This window comes from Sinocyclocheilus anshuiensis, unplaced genomic scaffold (assembly GCF_001515605.1).
Source record: "Sinocyclocheilus anshuiensis isolate Anshui unplaced genomic scaffold, SAMN03320099.WGS_v1.1 scaffold478, whole genome shotgun sequence".
Taxonomy (NCBI): domain Eukaryota; kingdom Metazoa; phylum Chordata; class Actinopteri; order Cypriniformes; family Cyprinidae; genus Sinocyclocheilus; species Sinocyclocheilus anshuiensis.
This window is the reverse complement of record NW_015542376.1, coordinates 189,251-210,228: the sequence shown is the minus strand read 5'-3', so window position 1 is coordinate 210,228 and position 20,978 is coordinate 189,251. Positions and strand designations below refer to the sequence as shown.

Here is a 20,978-nt window from a genome sequence, read left to right as displayed (position 1 = left end):
TCCACAAAAATATTGAGAACTTTTTTTCAACTTTTTCTTTCATCAAATCAGCATATTAGAATGATTTCTGAAGGATCTTGTGACACTGAAGACTGGAGTGATGATGCTGAAAATTCAGCTTTGCCATCACAGGAATAAAGTAAATTAAAATTTAAAGTAAATTTTGTTACAAATTTAATATTTTTGATCAATTAAATGTAGCCTTGGTGAGCTTAAAGCAGCACTATGTAACTTTTTCTTTCAAAATTTGCAAAATGTATATAATGAGCGAGTACATCATGAATTCATCTTCCAAACCGCGTTTTTGTCTTATTCCGAATCACTACGGTACACCTATAAGTACTTCTATTTGGACTATTGTAGCCTGGCCGGGTCGTCACCGCTGCGGAGTAACACATACCTGCGTGAATCGGCATAGACATACACTTAGAGAAGTAGCTCCGGTTGGAATGTTCTTCCGCGGGATGTGTGCAGTTCTGTTTATTAACCGCTAGAGCGCCCAAAGTTACATAGTGCTGCCTTAATAGCCAAAAACATTTTTTTAAATATTACCAAGCCTAAACTTTTGAACAGTAGTATAAATGTGAAGCTTCTATAATTATAACCCTTTTATGGTCTACATGCTACAGTCCTTTTCATACTAAATGCTTTTGTCCTCTGACCATTATTACAAATGTCTACATTTTTAACAAATGAAAAATTATCTTCACTCTATTCTGCAAATATTTTATAATATATGAAATTATATTCTTAAAAAATATATTAGTGTTTTAAGGCCTTTGGCTAAAATGTAAACTCCAGATTTATGTGGTATTTATCTTATTAAAGTGCAAAGACCATTGACAAAGGTGTAGACTCAAAACCTTTAATACATTCTGCAATGAAACTAATTTCACTTAAAAACAATTACCAATAGTGCATTTAAATGATTGTGTGAGGATTGTAGATCTCCTATTTCTGTTCTCAGTTAGTCAATCCGTTTCCATGTGTCTGTATTGCTGGTGAACATTAACTAAGGCCACATGATTTGCATTTCTCTTTCCCGCCAATAGTTTAGTTCAAATCATTGTTTGTTCTGCAATTCAGCAGTAATTTCCAGCATTACCCAAGAACGCCTGATCTTGACTCATGTAGGAAGTTTACAACGACCCCATCGCAAGGTTTAAAACTACTGCTTTCCCAAAATAACAGAAAACCACCAGCAACATTAAAGCAAATCTCAGAGAACAGAATTTAAACATTCATTTGTGTAACAGAATATTAGCTTATTACATCAGTAGTTGTAGAAAATATAAAACTTGTCAATGAGGCACATCTCCGTTTAGTACAGTGCTGTTTGAATGAGGTCACGTCATACAACCTCAAACGTAAAATCGCATGCGTTAAACACCATTCTTCACGTTAGATATTGTGTTCCCAATGAGGTTTACAATCGAACCTCTAAAACACTAACCAAATTTACAATTGGTTATCGCCAAACTTCCATTAAAGGGGTCATAGGATGCCCATTTTTCACAAGTTGATATGATTCTTTAGGGTCTCAATGAAAATTTCTCAATGGTAGTGTAAAAAAAAAAATGTTTTTAACCATACTGCCTACACACATTTCAGTTCAAACAACTTGTAAAAGTGCATGTAGCATCCTATGACCCCTTTAAATAAGATTTCATGCATGATCTTTAAAATACAACCTGAAACGTTAAAAATGAGAATCATCCCCGTTCAGTCTATATATCACAACATCTCTTGCATGTCTTATTGATCATGGCCACACAAACCTGGCATCATTATATCAAGAGCAACAGGAAACATTTTTGATTTTGAGTCCACAGTCAACTCGGTTGAACATTTCGAGATGCCGCCTCATGTTTTTGTTCTCTCATCTCTTCTCAAATGTGATTCAGTAGAGGAAAAGCCAGAAAGTATCCCAAGACGGACCCCATGATGACCCCCAGGAAGATCCACACGTTGTAGGACATGACGCAGAGCATGAGCATGTAGCCTAGCGTCACCTGCAGAATGTGAATGGCGGTCTGGAGGCAGTGTAGAAGCCAGCTGAAGATGGAAAGAGACAAAATTAACATTTGTTGGGGGCAGAGATTCATTAAGCTACAATGCTAGAGGTATAAATAATCATCAACTCATTGTTTATCTGTCCACCTGGCCAATTTTGATACGATTGAGATCATAACGGTCGTGTGTTGTTAGTGTCTTGTGAGCATTACCACTTCTTAGCAGCGGTGGTGGTGTCTGCAGTAGCGGCCATATTCTCGGTGGCAGCTAATGAGATCTCAGAGGGGCTGTTGGTCAGAGCAGAGCTTCCCTCTTGACGCTTCATGACGGGGGCGAAACAGGATGGTTCCGGTGAGAATGACACCGGAGCGGATGGATGTGTAATGAAGGATTGCTTCTGTTTTCCAATAGTGATCTTCCACACTTTCAGAAGCTCGTAGATCACGGTGAGCAGAAGAACTACAAAGACCGACAGCACCATTCCTGTAGACAGAGACATATAGGCTTTTCACACTTTAAATTGCTAATCCAACTTTTAAAATGAAAGTAAAATGCTTTTTAACTCTGGGGTTTTCTCTAGGGTCCGAGGATCAAAATGTTAATATAAAATGTTTAAATGTAAACCATTCAGGTTTATATAGCTCAAATTAGTGGTTAAAGATAGTAAATAATGTTCAGTAAATAACGTTCTGATAACATTTTTTAAATTTAAATGAAAATAAAAGTATATATAGCATTAAATTAATGTTTACAAATTTAAATTGATACTTATATTAAGCAAAGACTCATTACAAAAGTTTGACACAAAAGTAACAGTAAAAACATTTATAATGTTACAAAATTTGTCGGTTTCACTGTTTACACAAAAAAAATATTACAATAATTTTCAATTGTAATAATATTTCACAATATTACTATTTTATTTTTTTAATCAAACAAATGCAGCCTTAGTGAGCATAAGAGACTTTCAGAAACATTTTAAAAATCTTACTAACCCCAATATACATATAATATCATTATCTTTTTGACTCCCCTCAATGAACGGAAACCAACGGAACAAACCAAATCAGGAACCTGTTGTTTATGGGATTCCCACAGTATGACAATACACACACAACTACAGAACATTTACACTATACAATATTTTGTCTATAAAGGTGCGGCATTTCTACAACAAATATCTGGTATATTTCAAGCTCATAAAGCCGTAACACCTTGCAAGCTCTGAATCTGCAATTTTTTGTCTTCTACCCCAGATCATTATCCACTGTGCCACACCACCAGTCAAGGTTCATCTCGAAAATACAATTCAGTGTTTAGATTGTGAATCTGATGTTTAAACAATATCAAAAGAGCAAGAGTGGTGTTGTATTGTGATTTGGCAGTATGCATGAAGTCAAGTGCTGTGAGTAAAGTGCACACATCCATGCGGATTAGTTTTGAGATTTAGAACCGTACTGTCAAAGCATAAAATAAAGCTTGTGTAAACTTCTTTTATTGTGCTTTTGCATCCATTTGCAACTTGAAAAGCAAAAGCAAGTAAAAAGTGCACCCATCAATTCTGTTTTTTATGTTACGCAGAAGAAATAAAGTCATAGTTTGGAACAGGGTTGTTTTTGTATCATTTGTGATGCCATTATAATTTAGTAATATTTTGAATTTGTTTTTATTTTTATATTGTCCATTTTCATTTTAGTTAGTGTTTTTGTACTTAGTTTTTTTGTGTGTGTATATATAGCTTTTTTATCAACTTTAATTTCTTTAGTTTTACTAAATAAAATTGAGTAATGTTGCCTTTGCCACTATTTTTTTATATTTAATTTTGTTTCAATTAACATTTATTTCAAGTAACTTTTTTTAATGGTTTTCATTTGAGTTTAATTCTGGTTTGGAACAACATGAGATTAACCTGAATAAGTTAAAGTAATAAAATAACAAACTAAAAAATACAGCTAAATAGAAAAAAAATAATAAACAAAATGACTAAAACTTTAAATAAAATTCAAATAAAAAATACTATAAATAATACTAAGATAACACTGGAGTAAATGATAATTGTAATTTGTGCGAGAACTCTCCGTTTAATGTGAAGTAACATGTAAAAGAAAGCAACTTTTGCATCAAAGAAAGCAAGATGGTCTGGTGGGACATAAACTGTCATTCTGCATTTGTATGCATATTGTATGATTATGTTCAATCTTGTTTGTAAAAACCCATGTACCTGCAGGCCCACGCACATCCCAGAAATCAAACAACAGCGTGACTTTGCTGGATCCTTCAAAGTGCATCTGCAAAAGACAGAACACAAGAACATAATAAGCAGGCTTGTAATTAGTGACATGTTTTCATTGAGGGTTGACTGTTAACCCATCCCATGGGAAGAGTTTATAAACAGAAGTTAATGACACTAACATTACCTTGTCAAAACCGGTAATACAATCCTACCAGTCTATGATGTTCAATCCTGGACGTCTGATTTAACTACGATTATCCACATTGCAAGAATTCAATGCCATCAAGCTTTGCTTTTTGCTTGACTTGCTTAAATAACCCTAGTATGTCAACTGCTGGCAGAAGACACAATATCTCAAAGCTAGATAGGAATCAGAATGGAATGATAACTGACTTTATGGTAAGTACTTCTGCAGGTGTTAATGTAAAAAACGTCATAAAAGGGTGGTAGAGGAAGCCTTGCCATTTACTCGTGACAGTCACATTACGGGAAACAGCACCTTGAAAGACTGACACATTAAAACTTGTACTAACAAGTGTGCTGCAGGAACTACAGATCGAAGAAAAGTATACAAGGTTATGCTCCAGATCAACAACATTCCACGACTTGCTATAATCATGAGTAAATCTGCTGTCCTGTCTTCAGAAGCAAAATTTAGGAATTCCATCCAATCCATTCCAAGCACTGGAGAATTCCTCTACACATTTTTGTCCTGTGCAGCATATCTTCTGTTCTGGAGATAGTTTTGCATTGGCCAAATGGAGATAAGTGGCTTTTGATACATTTGTACCCTATCAAGAACTTCCCAGTGTTATCTCGAAGCAGCTATGCAAGCTCTCGCATGAATACATCTTTTATTTGCTCTGTGAAATGCTGTGGCCTGGTCAACTTCAGTGGAAAAATAGGTCAAAATAATCATTTTGACAATTTTGCAAAATGTACTACTTTTATCCATGCAACACAAAAGGAGATGTGATAGAATAACAACCAGTCACCTTCCCTTGTATTTAATGGAATAAAAATAAATGCTCAATAAGGCTGTTAGTCTCAAATATAGAGGTTTGGACCAACATGAGGATAAATGTAATTTCCATGTTTTGAAAGACTATCCTTTTAAGTAACTATTAATATAACACGCCCTTGGCGTATTACAATGAAATATGCATGTCCATGTACTAAGAAACAGCAACAATTTTATCTTTTTTTTACCCACCAACACGGTCTTGGATTACAGATGCATTTATTTATTTATTTATTTATATGTAAATGACAGCATTAAAATACAACAATGAAACTAAAAAGGCTATTAACTAGTCTACTACAAGTCCATGCGTTATTTTGAGGTGCACTGCTAAACTAACTATAATTTACATGCGTGAAATCAATGAACTTGCGTACATGTAGACAGAGACCAACTTACATTCATGCTGAAGCCGCGTGCAGTCCTCTAAAGATGAGTTCGGGGAAATTTAACACAGACAACACGACCCTTACGGCAAAACAATACAACTTTCATTACCACCTGCACCTCAGCAGCCAAAGTCGCCACATTTTAATGTACCCTTACGGCACAACAGCTGAGAAGCGCTCAGCCCAGACAAAAAAGCTTTATTTATATGCACTGAAAAGGATTCTGGGAGTTGAAGTCCTCTCGCTGCGATGCGGAAATGAACAAAAACTCGATTAGAACTACATACCAATCTGAATTACTTTATAAATGCAATTTAACGGGCAAAAAGACGGAGTTCACAAATACAAAGGGTTTGCATATTTGCATTAAAGATAAAAATAAAAAAAATACATACAAGGTAAATAATCCAATTTTTTTTTTTTTTTTTTTTTACAACTTTTTTTTTTTTTAATACAATTTTGGTATAATACAACAATACTAAATGAATAAAGCAATAAATAAATACGGCTTTAATGAGTGCTGTGCCCGACGGCTCTTGGTGATGATATCATCAGCTCGCGCCCGGATGAGGCTGATCAGTCGGCTAAAACAAACTCCGTCCGAGAAATGAGGGGCTAAATCTAGATGGGATGGAGATTATCAAGAGCTGGACGCAGTCAGTTCGACAGGATATATGTCCAGAAATTTCAAGAGGGACTAACGACATCAAAAGTAGTGCTGGGAAATACATTCGTGGGCAAGTTTGCTAGTTAGCCGTCGTTACAGGCAGTGTTGTAAATAAAGAAATTGTCTGGCGCTTTTATCCCAAGTACATATTCACTTGTTTTCAGTTTTTCTGGAGATTGTTAAATACAAATATTAAGGTAGGAAAATTAAATCAACTAATGTCAACGAACTGCATAGGACAAGATAAGAAGTGATTAAACATTGACAGGCCTGTTGTTACTGCAACGTTACATAAAGGGTTAGTTATATTTTAAGGGGGCTAAAAGAACAGGTTGTCGAAAAACATACCTCTTTAAATGGGGGGAAACTGGATCATGAGAGAAAAGCATAGATGTGGTGGGTTTGTCATGGCTCTGGCAGCTGTGATCTTTTCTTGCCTTTTGATTGGAGTCACTGGTCAAGATGGACAGGCAATGACTGCAGAGGAAAAGTCCAAAATCAGGTGAGCTTAACTGCAATGGACACTTCCATGTTCTTGAATGACTTGTGATTTTACATGGTTATTTTGATGATTGATGGTAGCTCGTATGATTATGTTAACTGGTGTTGTCAAACAAGACGTTTACTATTGTGTACATTTAAGATTGCATATTAAGTTTGGTGACTTTGATTCCAGACCACTAGACAAACATTTCTGTTGCCTTATACTCAAACTGTGACTTACAGATGCCTAGAGAATGATGACAGGCTGTAATGCTGTATGTAATGGTAAACATTAACCATGCACTTTAATTCCATGTTATTTTGGTTTTGTCTGACACTGATTTTATTAGTACACAGATAATTGTAATTCTATACATGACCTCATTGTTTCAGTGGTTGTGTCTTGTACTGTTTGTTCTGGGAGAAGATTGCTTCAGAACGCAAAGATGTTGATGGAAAGGATTACTCAATTTAACTGATTCAGTCTAATGATTCAGTTTGCTGTCATGCTAATTCCTGTTTTAAACCACTGAGGTGTGGTCCGTCTTTAACCAAGATGTAATACCTTTTCATAGCATCAGGGTGTGGACATACAGTAGCAGACATTTGGTCTTTGGGTTCACCATATACATATATCTACATTTATGTAGTTTGGGGTCTATAGGATCTTTTTTCTTTTTCTTTTTTTTTATGTTTTTGAAACGAGTTTCTTTAAGGCTGCATTTATTTGGTCAAAAATACAGTGAAACATCGATATTGTAAAATATTACAACATCAAGTGACTGTTTTCTGTTTCAATGTATTTTAAATGTAATTTATTACTGTGATGTCAAAGCTGAATTTTCAGCATCATTACTCCAATCTTCAGCGTCACATGATCCATCAGAAATCATTCTAATATGCTGATTTGCTGCTCAAGAAACATTTCTTAACATTATTTATTTTTTCCTTCTTATTATCAATGTTGATAATTGTGCTGCTTAATATTTTTGTGATACATTTTGTTTTTCAGAATTCTTTTATAATTAGAAAGTTCCAAAGAACAGCATTTATTTGAAATTGATGTAACATAAATGTCAAATTGTGGGGAAAAATTTTGAAATTTTTTAAATTGTAAACATTTTTAGTCCAAACTTTTGAACTATATATGCACATACATCCATAAACACATCACACATAACAGTAGCGAGATAATGTATGATTTTTTTTTTCTGGAAGGTGTTTAATAAAAGGCATTTTATTGTTGGTGACTTGTTGAAGTTGTGACTTCTGCAACAGTTACTAACAGAGTTGAATTGAGTGTACATGGATATTTCCATGACTTTTTCCCCGTGCGATATGAAACAGTAACTGCTGCACACTCCTTTTTATTTATTTATTTTTATTTTTTTTGTAGGGACCAAATTCTAGAGATGTTTGATCATGCCTATAACAGTTACATGGTGAGTAAATACCTATGTTTCAGAAATAGTTTTGAATTAGTTCACTAATCAAAACATAGTGTTTCTGAATCATTTGCATTTATTGGACCTAAATAGCTAACATTCAAAGTAACTGTTGTACCGTAGTAATTGCACTTTGTGGAATTGTGAGAATGAATGTGTCTGTTATTAATCTGTTATCATTTGAGAGGCATCTTTTCTTCTCCTATCCTCTTTCAGGACTATGCCTACCCAGCAGATGAGTTGATGCCCCTCAGCTGTAGAGGAAGGGTGAGAGGGCTGGAACCCAATCGAGGGGACATTGATGACTCTTTGGGAAAGTGAGTCAAGCTCATAATGATTCAGTATGAAGTGATACATTTACAATTTTTTATTAAAACCTTTGCTGCACATGACCCTTGTAATGACATGTTAGTTAGATTCTGGAAATATGACTAGTCAGTTTGCTATATTTAGTTTCAAAGATTGATATAAACATTGATCTGAAAAGTCTTGGATCAGCTTTTCAATAAAGATTTCTGTTGATTGATTCTTTGGGATATTAAAGGCAACCTCTCTTTCTCTCGTTACAGGTTCTCTTTAACATTAATAGACACTTTAGATACTCTTGTGGTGAGTTAAATCTTTGAAATAAAACCTTGATATTTTAATAAAATAAAATATAAAAGTATAAACTTGATCAAAAACACTAACAATGTTTAAGCAGCCAGACGTGTTAAGCAAGCTTATTCAGATCAATACAAAGGACATAATAGTAGATGCATCTAAACTGTTGTTTTGTGTGTTTTGAGCAGTTGTTAAACAAACTGGATGAATTTGAGGAGGCTGTGAAGAAGACAGTGCAAGACGTCAGATTTGATAATGACATAGTCGTCTCTGTCTTTGAGACCAATATCCGTGTGCTGGGGTATGGATCATGATGTTTCTCTAGCTTTGGATGTGTTTATCTTATTTAAAAAAAAAAACGGTAAATTTTAAAATAACTGATCAGGAATACAGCTGATTTTAAAGCAGGTTTTCAGGTTTTGGGCATAATTAGGTTTTCAGGCTTTCTTCTCCAAGTTCATTGTTCTTATTGACTTCCTCCATGAAATGCATTGTTGATTAAACTTCTCCCTGTTCTTCCCAGTGGCTTGTTGGGTGCACATGTCATGGCAGATGTTCTAAAGCAGCGTGGAGAGAGGATGCAGTGGTACAGAGATGAACTGCTACACATGGCTAAAGAACTGGGCTACCGCCTCCTGCCTGCCTTTAACACCACCAGTGGCCTTCCTTATCCTCGGGTAACTCCAACACTATTGATTAGAATATTTCAAACTCTCCTTCTATTCTGTTCACAAAGTGGCAATTCACCTCTGGCAAGATAGGCTTTTAATAAAACTTGGATATTTTGAAATCGGTGCTACATGACTCGAGAAAAGGGGCTGTGTCCTTTCATTTTGCCAAAAACTTCAACACACATAATGCACTTTTGATTTTGGCGCTGTATGTCTCTCAGTCCACCTGTCCATTACTGGAAATAGAAAAATGCAGAAGTATGATTTGTAGTTTTAACAAAAGCCCTGGAGTTGCCAAAAGTCCACTGGCAGAGTTTTGCTGATAAATAAATATCTGTAGCAGGCAAGAGTACACAATGTTCATTTATATATATACTACTGACATTGTATCAATACAAAGCTGGTTGAAAATTGGCAAAGTATCCTTGAATTTGGAGGCGAAATGCATCTCACGCATATCGCAGCTTACATAACAATCAAAATATCTGACACTAATAGCTTTTTTTATGCTAATTAAAACGACAAAAATTTCTTGTAAATGTTTTTATTCATATTTAAAGCATTTTCATTTTCCTCTTCAGGTAAATTTACGCTATGGAGTCGTCAGCCCCCTTTCTCGTACAGGAACGGAGTCGGACACTTGCACTGCTTGCGCAGGCACCATGATTCTGGAGTTTGCAGCTCTCAGCCGACTGTCTGGGGACCCAATATTTGAGGTAAACGTCCAGCATGTTTTCTTACTAATAACAGATTAAAGGGGTCATATGATGTTGCTAAAAAGAACATTATTTTGTGTATTTGGTGTAATGAAATGTGTTTATGCGGTTTAAGGTTAAAAAAACACATTATTTTCCACATACTGTACATTATTGTTTCTCCTCTATGCCCCCGCCTTTCTGAAACGCGTAGATTTTTACAAAGCTCATCGGTCTGAAAAGCGAGGTGTGCGAAACAGTCCTCCATAAAATGTGCTGCACACATCCGAATATTTGGGTTGAAGTGTTCTGGAACAGTGTTGTAAAAACAACTTAACCACTGATTTCTAGTCGTGTCCTCTTTTGGAAGGCCAAACAAAGTATTTTCGCTTTCGCAATGAAACACAGCGTCTTCACAACATGGCGGCGGCGGTGGCAGCAACAATAAAGTTACGCCTTCTTTCTTTGCGTGAACATTTGGGCAGCGTTATGCAAATCTTCCCACATCGTGACGTAGACATGTGGGGGCGTGTTTGAACGAGGCGTTTTAGGAGGGCGTGGACGAGTCTTAACTTTTATAAAGAATATCTTTTTGGGTTTGAGACTTTAGTCTTTGCAACTTTAGGGATCTTATCTATTCACGAACGACTTGTAACACTCCAAAGAGAAAGTAAAACTTGAAATCGCATCATATGACCCCTTTAAGACTCAGACAGTGAGAAGCGTGTGCTAAGTTGTTCAACCTGCATCCTATGTAGGAACACGCTAGGAAAGCTATGGATGTCCTCTGGGAGAAGAGACAAAGAGGAAGTGACCTTGTCGGCACTGTGATCAACATCCACAATGGAGACTGGGTTCGCAGAGGTGAGGCTTTGCACTGTCGCTTCTAGTTGTTGTAATTTCATTTACACAGTAAAAAATGTCCCACACAGCTATTTTACCACATCTAATCCCACTTTGCCTCTTACAGAGACGATATTCACATCAGTACCTTCTGTTTCTCATTACAGATAGTGGTGTTGGCGCTGGAATTGACTCTTATTATGAATACTTGATGAAAGCTTATATTCTTCTTGGAGACAAGGTGTACCTTGACAGATTCAACACAGTAAGGGCTCTTTATTCTCCATAAATAATCTAGCCTCTATTACTCAAACAGAGCTTGTTTTACATCTATTATCTGCACGTGTGACATTGTCTTTGTCTATTGTAACAGCACTATAGTGCCATTATGAAGTACATCAGCCAACCTCCTCTGCTGCTCAACGTGCACATGCACAACCCCACCGTAAATGTGCGAAGCTGGATGGATTCCTTGCTCGCCTTCTTCCCTGGGCTACAGGTTTACCTCTTCATCCCCTCTATTCCATGTTGCCACAAAAGATAGAGATAGTTTTGAATTTAGATCAGTTTAAGTTGAAGTCAGGGTCCAAAATTAATGTTTATTGAGTAAGAATTGACTTTATTGGCCAGTTGGCTACTAAGTTTTTAAAAATTACAGCATTGTTGAAACTGAATGGTATATTGATGGTATATGAATGGTACAACAAGAAAAGTAGTTACCTTTTTGGTTCTTCTGTGATGTATTCAAAAATACAAACACTAAAAAAAAGAAGCTCATTGATTGTCAAATGTCCTTTAACAACTTTTACCTCAAATGTTGTGTTGTGTTGATTTGTTTCGTTTTGTAGTATGAAGCCATTGGCTGGCAGGACAAATTTAAATTTGGATTCAAGTTTAGATTTAACTCACTTTAAAGAAAAAGGCACAAGTAGCTGTTTTTAAAGTGAAATGTTCAATTTGAAGTTCAAAATAATTAATTAAATATACCAAAATATCTTTCAGGTGCTGAGAGGAGACTTGAAACCTGCTATTGAGACGCATGAGATGCTGTACCAAGTGACTAAACAGCACAATTTCCTCCCTGAGGTAATTAATGGATGACTACATTTGTCACATTAAACCTAAACATCCTCAATCTACAGAGATCACTGCCTAATATTACAGTATTTTCAATACTAATCCTCATATGTCTTTGACTACAAATGATGTTATCTAACAGGCCTTTACCACCGAGTTCAGAGTTCATTGGGGCCAGCACCCGTTGAGACCAGAGTTTGCCGAAAGCACATATTTCCTTTACAAAGTAGGTATACCACCTGATACAGCAGAATATGAACGCCTACTAGCAACCAGCAGCACAGTGTAAACAATGCTTAAGGTCACAGTTGACTTGTCAAACTAGTTATTTTGTCTGTCTTCATTGTTTTTAAATAACATTTTCCGCCTCATTTCTAGGCCACAGGTGATCCTTACTACTTGAAAGTAGGCCAGTCTATAGTGGAGAAGCTGAACACTCATGCTCGGGTGCCCTGTGGCTTCGCCGCCGTACAGGATGTGAGGACAGGAACGCATGAGGACAGGTGAGAGTCCTTTTAGTAATTCTTCCATATTGTTTGTATCATTGTATATCTAGATTAATTTTGAAAGGCAGCAGTAGTAAAAATAATTTTTATGTTTGTTCATTTTAAGGATGGATTCCTTCTTCCTGGCTGAGATGTTTAAGTACCTCTACCTGCTCTTCTCAGAGAAGACCCAGTTGCCTATAGACATTGATGATTATATTTTCACTACTGAGGCTCATTTGCTCCCAGTATCTCTGTCTACGACCCAAGCCTCCTGTCATACCAACAACACGGTAAGAGCTCACCTTATTCTCAATCGGGACTTTAAAATTATGTTATGTCTAGTATGGGACCTTTTGGATCCACAAGAACTCTTTCTATGACTGAATGTTTCTCAGACTTTGGTTTTAAAGATTTAAATCCCCACAATGTGATCATCTCTACAACTTTTGGCTTTATTTTTTGTCTGTAATTCTCTACAATAACAATGTTTCTATCCAAAATTGGAATATTACATAAAACATTTGGCAATAAAACCATTTCAAAAGCCACATCGTCATTGTATATCTTTCAGGAACCTCAAGCTCATAAAGACGATTTATTTTCATACTCGTGCCCTAGTGCTCAAACCCTGTTCCCTAACAACCCCACCTTTGCCAAGACTATCAGGGACAGCTATAAATACCTCACTGGTTTGGGGAGAACCCAGCATTCCTCACCTGTCAGGTGGGTCACATGTTACAGTTTTATCAAAGAGCAGCATGTATAATAGAAAAAGGCCTAGCTCCTTTGTTTTTCCAACACAGGGGGATTGAACTGCCTCTTCATGACACAGGCCTGGAGCCAATTGAGTTTCTGAAAAGCATGGGCATCTCTCTGACGCCCCTTACTGAGCTGGTCTCCGCCAGCCAAGGCTTCGCGTCTCAGGTGATTCGGCGAGAACGATTCCTTTCATTGGACCAACCAGTGTTATTTTACTATTATTTATATACTGTTGTTGTACTTACCAATATTTTAAATTAGCTTTTATTTTTATATTTCCAGATTAACACTTTATTTTACAGTGTCCTTGTTACTAATATGTTACTAAAGACATTGCCCTACCCCGCTAATATGGTATTAATTTTATTTGTGCAGGTCTTAAAAAAGGTCTTAAAAAGTCTTACATTTGAGCTTAAAAATCCTGCAGAAACCCTGACATTGCATGCACCTATTATTATTATTATTATTATAGTAATAATGGTATTTTAATGTATAATTACATGTAACTAACCCTTAACCAAACCCTAATCCCAACCCTAACCATACAGGTGCATGTTATTAATTTACACAATACTTAATTGTATAATTACAACATAATAGGAAACCAGTGTAACCTTTTCATTTTAGTTTGTTCTAGTAAGTTTGCTATTTGCTTTTTCATATTTATATTTACCTTTTAATTTCTTTTGGATGTGGTGTTATAATTGTATTAATTCAACTAGAACCTGCATTGCTTTGCTTTTTTATATATTTCTAATTAGCTTAAAATTATTTTTGTTTTAGTAATTTTAATGTTTCAACAAACTTTTTAAGATTCTAATTTTTGTTTTTCATCTAATGTTTAGTTTTTATTTTTACTTCAGCTGTTATTCATTTAAAAAAAATAGTTTTAAGTTTTAGTTAAAAATAACAACACTGGGACCACCTGTTGAATATCTGTGATTTATCTCTTCTTTCATATGTCAGTTCATTCATCTATCTGTCTCTTTTTCCATAGGACTCTCAGAAGGGTGTGTACAAGTTAAAGCTAGTTGCTGAGGTGAGCCAAACACCTGAGCATGAGGAAGTAGTGGCACTAATTGTACAGCTCATTTCCCCTCCGTTTTTGGGTCGAACAGCCCTTACGGCTGGTCCAGCAAAGTTTGGAAAGGATCTTACCAAACAAGAGCATGGGGTGAGCAACTGTATGAAAACTTCTTGAGCTAACTGCAGGTATGCCATACATTTACCACAATTAATTATTGTCTCTTCTGTGTCTTTCTCTAAGGTGAAAGGCAGTATTGTGAAGAGTGTTCCCTATACGGCATGTGGCCCAATTGAAAACGCAGTAGAGCTGCAGGGACACATAGCCCTGGCGTTGAGGGGAGACTGCATGTTTGCTGCCAAAGCTCGGCGCCTACAGGAAGCAGGAGCCACCGGAGTCATCTTCATTGGTGAGATCTAGTGTAACATTACTTGCAGACTAGGCACATGATTTCTCCGCACTGTCTTAGAGTCTGGACTCTTCTTTTTTGAATGTTCTCATAGATCACAGAGAGGGCAGCAGCAGTGCTGAGACTCCACTGTTCCAGATGGTTGGAGATGGAGAACCTACAGATGACATCACAGTTCCCCTGGTGTTCCTCTTCAGTAAAGAGGGAGCTACACTCACTGCCGCTCTGCAAGAACATCACAATGTGGATGTCCTTCTGCTGCCCAAAGAGAAACAAATAGGAAAAGGTATTTGACTTGACCAAAACTACTGAATATAGATTACTTCTGTACTCTTAGTTTGTTGACTTCAGCAAATAGTGCAGACAGTCATTTATTTATTTTATTGCTTATTTTTATTGCTTTTTAAGTAAGATTTTATTGCTTTTGAAGATTTTTTTAATTATTATTTCTAAATTCTAGTAAATATATTTATTTATTAATTTAGTTGAATTTATTGTAGATCATTATTTACAAAAAAATTTGCCTAAATGAGTATATATCTTGGACATTTAATTAGCAAAATTACTGGTTTTATTGGTAATCTTTATTTTTTTTAAATGAATATTTTTAACAATTTTTATTTATAATATATGTTTTTTAACAAACCATTTGCTAAATACCATGAGTATTTGTCTTTTACATTTGTACAATTTATAGATTAAAGATGCAAGCCAATTTTTGAGATGGACTCCAATTTTGAGTTTCTTTGATATTTTTTTTTTCTTTCCTTTTAGAAAAACCTGAGAAGTTAAATATTAAATTCCGTTTAGCAAAGGAAGAGTTTGCTGAGGGTGAGATGGAAAGCACTACCATCCACCTGGTGCTGGAGCAAAGCGAGACTGCCACAGAGATGAACACTGAGGCCACATCGTTGACCGGTAAAAACCAGGAGACCTGCAGCTCGCCGCAGAAAGACCCTGAGAGCAGCCCCTGACTGCGGGATCAGCTGCAGCCACGGTTCCCTTCACAGAACGCAGGGCTTTTGCTCCCTGTCACTGATCTCAGATCAGAAAATGCAGGCTGTGCTATGGGAAATGTTTCAGCTAAGCCTGGACTGTACCATCTGAGCTCCTCACAGGGGGATCACAAGCCCTCCCCTGGTTAAGATGGTCTTATCTTGCATAGTTGATACTATATTGATCTGTACAGAGTGAGATGGTACGACACGTGAAGCTCCTGTCTCTCTGATATCATGGTAGTTGTTGCAATAGATTCTTCTCAATTGTCTACAATTGAAAAGCAATCGGTTTTGGGTATTAAAGAGGTGTACAAGAATTTCACACGCCACTTTATATGGATCAGACTTTATTTGAATGTTTTTCTTTGTCTTTTTCTTTCACTGCGGATCAATGGTTGTCAGTCCTGTGCATTTTTTTATTTTATTCATCCTTAAAGTGTAAGTGGCTTGAAGTCTTCAGGACATCCTTAACACATGGCTCCCATGACCAAACCCCAAAAAACAGTGTTTAAATGAGGGAGAATGGACCAGTAAAACACAGTTTAACATTTTTCGATACAGAAACATCAGGGAAATCAATGATCTATGATTTGAACATGTTTGCATGTGTGTGTGTGGAAGGCATGGCCGGTGGCCTTTATCATTATGTCACAGACTCTGTGCATTTCATCATATGCCAATACTAAATCTGTGTATTTGTGTATGTGTGTGCATATTTGCAGCCAATGCATTCATCCTGCTTTCATGTAGTGACTGGTCAAGGGACGTTTTTGAGAGAGAGTTGCCCTTTCCTCTACCAAAAACATGCGTCTGTCATGAAGGCCCAGGACACAGGCAGATTATATAGTAATATTTACATATGTTTTTGTGCAATGAGAAAATCATTTGTGCTGTCAGGGTGATGATGACAATTAGTCATATATATTTAAATTAATTTAGCAATTTTTGACAGCCTCCATTGTCCCACGTACAGCTTCACCATCACACTAGAGGTGCTGCTTACACTAGATTCATCGTTTTCGACATATCATCTGAGAATATTTCAAATGCATCAATGTTATTAGACTAGCTTTTGCATTGAGTGTCACACAGCCATAATGTAGCTCAGAGATTAATACAATCTATCGCTTTATAGCATGCGGTCGAATGATTATATCAGCCTCAAACCTTTCCATTTCAAGTCTTAATTACAATCTACACCTTGTATTGTGTCGCTGATGGCTGTTTTCAAAAGGATGTCGACCTGTGTACCTCTTGTTTCACAAAGGGCTTATGACTGATTAACTTCAATGTGTGGGCATAATTCAGATTAGATGGGATTATATTTATTTCTTAAAATATTTTCTATACATTAACTTGAGATGAAGATGTTTGTTATAAGGGTCAGCTGAAGCATTTCTTGAGGGCCAAGGTGAAGTAATATTCTGTTGCTGTGACAGAACAAGATTTTTAAAGCATCTTTTTGATAGCTGTTTTGTATTGACTGATGAAATGTTAGTACTTGCCATTAAAATCAAGTTTATGACCCTAAATTGTCTCTATTTTGCTGCGATGTAATTTTTTTACATTTATATATATATATATATATAACACATACACATGCATGAATTATAACAAAATAGCATAAACAGGATTTTAATCAATTGTACTAATTTATTTTCTCAGGGTTTTCCCTGGTGTCTTCGATTATAATTGTTTTACACTGAGGTGACGTATTCAGTTATTTGCACAGAGTTTCTTGGTTGTAGTTTATCTGAAGATTCTGATTTTTAAGATTTTGTCTTTGTAAGCCTTACAAACGAGTCAGTCTACAGCTTTTACTCAATCAGACAGCATCAGAACATTTTACTTTAAGAAAAAGTCGGAAGGTCAGGTAAGTGTCTCTTCTTGATTGATTGATTTATTTTTGACGAAACATTAACTTTTAAACTGGATATTTAAAATTGAGTTCGATGAGAAAGATATAAAAATCTATCTATCTATCTATGATATACGTTTTTTTGATAACTTTCTCATCGAAATCATGTCTTGCAAACGAGTCCATTAGGTACCAACGACATCTGTCGACTCACACGCATACATCAGTTCATACGCCATATCAAATATTTTTTCAAATTTTACTTTCAGAGGAATGATTTGCCACGGAGTTAGTATCCGAATTCCAAGTTAGTTTTTTTTTACTTCCTGTTTTTTTTTTAAGGACAATGTTACTTTTTAAACTTTACTTTTTTATTGGTTTAGCTTACAAAAGGCCTGATGTGGAGAGAAGAGATCGCAAGGAAAAGGTAAGAAAATGTTAGAGTGTATGTCAATAAACAAATCATGCCTCTCTAAGTCAGAGTATAATTAATTGTTTAAAGACGGTTCTAATGCTGTTAGGCTAAAAGTTGAACTTGAAAAATAATAGCCGATTAAATTTATATCGTTGATACAAATAAATATGTTTTGAGTGAATCCTCCATTGTGCTTTTGCAGTTGACACTACCAAAAACTGTCAACAGAGGGCCACAGGCCCCTACTGGACCTTCTTTCCTGAGTCTGGATCAACCCAGAGGTGAGTGTGAGCCACATATCTTATATGTAATACAGGTGCATCTCAATAAATTAGAATGTCGTGGAAACACAAACTGATCACCTCCATGCCACGCCGAATTGAGGCAGTAATTAAAGCAAAAGGAGCCCCTACCAAGTATTGAGTACATGTACAGTAAATGAACATACTTTCCAGAAGGCCAACAATTCACTAAAAATGTTTTTTTTATTGGTCTTATGAAGTATTCTAATTTGTTGAGATAGTGAATTGGTGGGTTTTTGTTAAATGTGAGCCAAAATCATCACAATTAAAAGAACCAAAGACTTAAATTCAATGCACACAAACTGAAGTAGTTTATTTAATACACGAGTTTCACAATTTGAGTTGAATTACTGAAATAAATGAACTTTTCCATGACATTCTAATTTATTGAGATGCACCTGTACATATATCTTAGCACTATAACATTCAATTTTACCATCACTCTGTTAGATGTCACAGCATATTCATGGATATGTCAATTTTGTATGCCTCCTTAAAATTTAGAGTTGCACTTGGCGCAAACAATCAGGCAATTAACTTCCTTTTTGTCTTGAACCCATATGTATTTGTAGTGGCTCTTCCTTTTTTGGCCAAATTCCGACCATCCAGACATCTAACATCTTGTCCAAGCAAAACAGAGGTATCTTGAAACACTTGCAAAAAATCTTTATTGGTTTATCAGTGAAAGTTACAGTGTTTGATACCTGTTTGTCTAGCATTGACTTTGTTTCTGGCATCATGCTTTTGCAGTTGACACTACCAAAACTGACCATAGAAAGCCCTGTAGAAAAAGCTCAGACCTTCTGTGTGCATCCTACCTGGCCTTCTGTCCCAGGACTGGGTCCATCCACAGGTAAGCAAGCGGCACAAATCTCCTTACATACTGTATGTCTCAGCACTATAACATTCAGTTTTAACCTCACTGAGATATCATAATACATTCATGCACCTTGTAAGTTTTCATGTCTCTATTGTCTTCTCTTTGGTTCGCAGTGGCTCGTCCTCTGTATAAATTCCCGCCATCCAGACTGTGCACCTTGAACCCAAGCAATTTGAAGAGGTCTCTCAGATCTGAGGTATCTACTTCTTAAAACACTTGCAAGTCTCACTATTAGTGTTACATTTGATTTCACCTGAGTCTCAATGGTTATGGATCTCTGAAAATGATGGTGATCAAAAAAAAAAATCTTTAAAGCATTCAATACCTGTTTATTATCTCTGTCAGTAGTCAGGCAAGGACCTTGAGCCATTTGATGGCAACAGCCCTGGATACCCCAGATTGGGAGCAGGAATATAATGCATAATAAATAATGCAGGAAACATGTCTTTGTGCCTGCACATTCATTCATTCATTCATGCTCTCAAGAGGCAGTGCATGAGGAAAAAAACTAACAGTTTGCATGTGGAAACTTTGGCCACTAGGTGCCACTATCAGCAAGCATGAATTCTAAATTTCATAAACATGACATCTGAATTTCCATGTTATTTTTTTCCGTTCATTTAGAGTCAGTAAATTACTAAAATAAATTAAAATGCCTCAGGCTGCATATTATATGTAATATTTTATGTTATATTTCACTAACTAAAGTTTAAGGACTCAAAACCCAAATAGATTAAAAAATATATATATATGTTCTTTCTAGCAGTGGCTGTGTTTAAAACCGAAATTTATTCAAAACTGTCTTTATATTTCCAAACTAAAATTTCAGTATCATATTTATGCTATAGCGGAACAATAGCAACACGCTTACATACATTTCAGAGCCAACAATATAACTTAAAGGTTAAACTGTTTTCTCACAAAGAGTATTTATCATGAATGTCCGATTGGGCAAGCTGCCATGTGTTTTATATTTTGTCATTTTGAGACCGTTTATTATTTACAATGTCTGTCTTCCAAAACAAGGATTTTATATTTTTGTACATTTTTGCCATTGAACATTTTTACATTTTACTGAAAAGACTCGATAAGAGGCTGTTAAAGGAATAGTTCACCCAAAAATGGTGAATAGCTGAATATTTACTCACTTTCAGGCCACCTAAGATGTAGATGAGTTTGTTTCTTCATCGGAACAGATTTTGGAGAACTTTTGCATTACATCACTTGCTCACCAATGGATCTTCTGTAGTGAATGGGTGCCGTCAAAATGAGAGTCCAAACAGCTGATAAACACATAATAATCCACTTGACTCCAGTCCAGCAATTAAAATCTTATGAAGTGAGAAGTTGCGTGTTTGTAAGAAACAAGTCCATCATTTAGTCTTTTTAACTTTAAACTGTTGCTTCTGGTGAAAATAGGAGTCCATAATCCATAATAACCACTGATCTATATAATGAATTCTCTATTACAGATCAGTGAAAATAACGCCTCCCCCAGGTAAAATGTCCATCCCTGGTTGTCCTCTCATGCCAAAATCCACCTACCTATTTGTTTAGAACTCGGACTTTGCTTGTAAACTGTGTTTGATCTGTTTGCATTTCTCTCCTGATTCAGATGAGATGACTTTTTCTTTTACTGAAGAAAGCAATATTATGGATATTAACTCTTTTTTTTTTTTTTTTTTTTTTCCCAAAAACAACTTTT

General features: G+C 35.9%; 3 protein-coding genes across 4 annotated transcripts in view; 2 read left to right on the top strand and 1 right to left on the bottom strand.

Moving 5' to 3' along the window:
- niban2a (niban apoptosis regulator 2a) overlaps positions 1-8,007 on the top strand; it is a 36,790-nt gene extending 28,783 nt beyond the window's left edge. The window contains exon 15 of the transcript XR_001634634.1: positions 7,997-8,007. The gene's annotated coding sequence lies outside the window, so the exon portion shown is untranslated. The remainder of the gene's footprint in view (positions 1-7,996) is intronic.
- LOC107692281 (probable low affinity copper uptake protein 2) lies at positions 1,665-6,035 on the bottom strand. The gene is made up of 4 exons (XM_016491246.1): positions 5,667-6,035; positions 4,235-4,301; positions 2,226-2,496; positions 1,665-2,055 (listed from the first exon to the last, which is right to left on the bottom strand). Exons 1-4 carry the CDS (start codon positions 5,670-5,672, stop codon positions 1,890-1,892), a joined length of 510 nt encoding a protein of 169 aa, XP_016346732.1. The 5' UTR covers positions 5,673-6,035; the 3' UTR covers positions 1,665-1,889.
- On the top strand, positions 6,202-16,314 carry LOC107692276 (ER degradation-enhancing alpha-mannosidase-like protein 3). Of its 2 annotated transcripts, XM_016491236.1 has the most exons (20): positions 6,202-6,825; positions 8,203-8,248; positions 8,468-8,568; positions 8,821-8,860; positions 9,043-9,155; positions 9,378-9,531; positions 10,107-10,241; positions 10,979-11,084; positions 11,231-11,328; positions 11,437-11,562; positions 12,066-12,149; positions 12,283-12,366; positions 12,519-12,643; positions 12,753-12,918; positions 13,200-13,351; positions 13,432-13,552; positions 14,385-14,561; positions 14,655-14,820; positions 14,915-15,106; positions 15,595-16,314. In XM_016491236.1, the coding sequence occupies exons 1-20, from the start codon at positions 6,680-6,682 to the stop codon at positions 15,792-15,794; spliced, it is 2,532 nt and encodes an 843-aa protein (XP_016346722.1). In that variant the 5' UTR covers positions 6,202-6,679; the 3' UTR covers positions 15,795-16,314. The 2 variants fall into 2 exon arrangements, with proteins under 2 accessions (XP_016346722.1, XP_016346723.1); XM_016491237.1 differs by lacking the exons at positions 6,202-6,825; positions 8,203-8,248; positions 9,043-9,155 and having other exon boundaries at positions 8,537-8,568.
- The last annotated feature ends 4,664 nt before the right edge of the window (positions 16,315-20,978 follow it).

Coding starts and splice junctions, on each gene's coding strand:
- LOC107692281 (XM_016491246.1), bottom strand. Junction 2,497..4,234: donor GGATGTGCGTGGGCCTGCAG/GTACATGGGTTT, acceptor CTCTGTCTACAG/GAATGGTGCTGTCGGTCTTT. Junction 2,056..2,225: donor ACCACCGCTGCTAAGAAGTG/GTAATGCTCACA, acceptor TTCCATCTTCAG/CTGGCTTCTACACTGCCTCC.
- LOC107692276 (XM_016491236.1), top strand. CDS start 6,680: ATGGGGGGAAACTGGATCATGAGAGAAAAGCATAGATGTGGTGGGTTT. Junction 9,532..10,106: donor GTGGCCTTCCTTATCCTCGG/GTAACTCCAACA, acceptor TTTCCTCTTCAG/GTAAATTTACGCTATGGAGT. Junction 13,553..14,384: donor GCCAAGGCTTCGCGTCTCAG/GTGATTCGGCGA, acceptor CTTTTTCCATAG/GACTCTCAGAAGGGTGTGTA.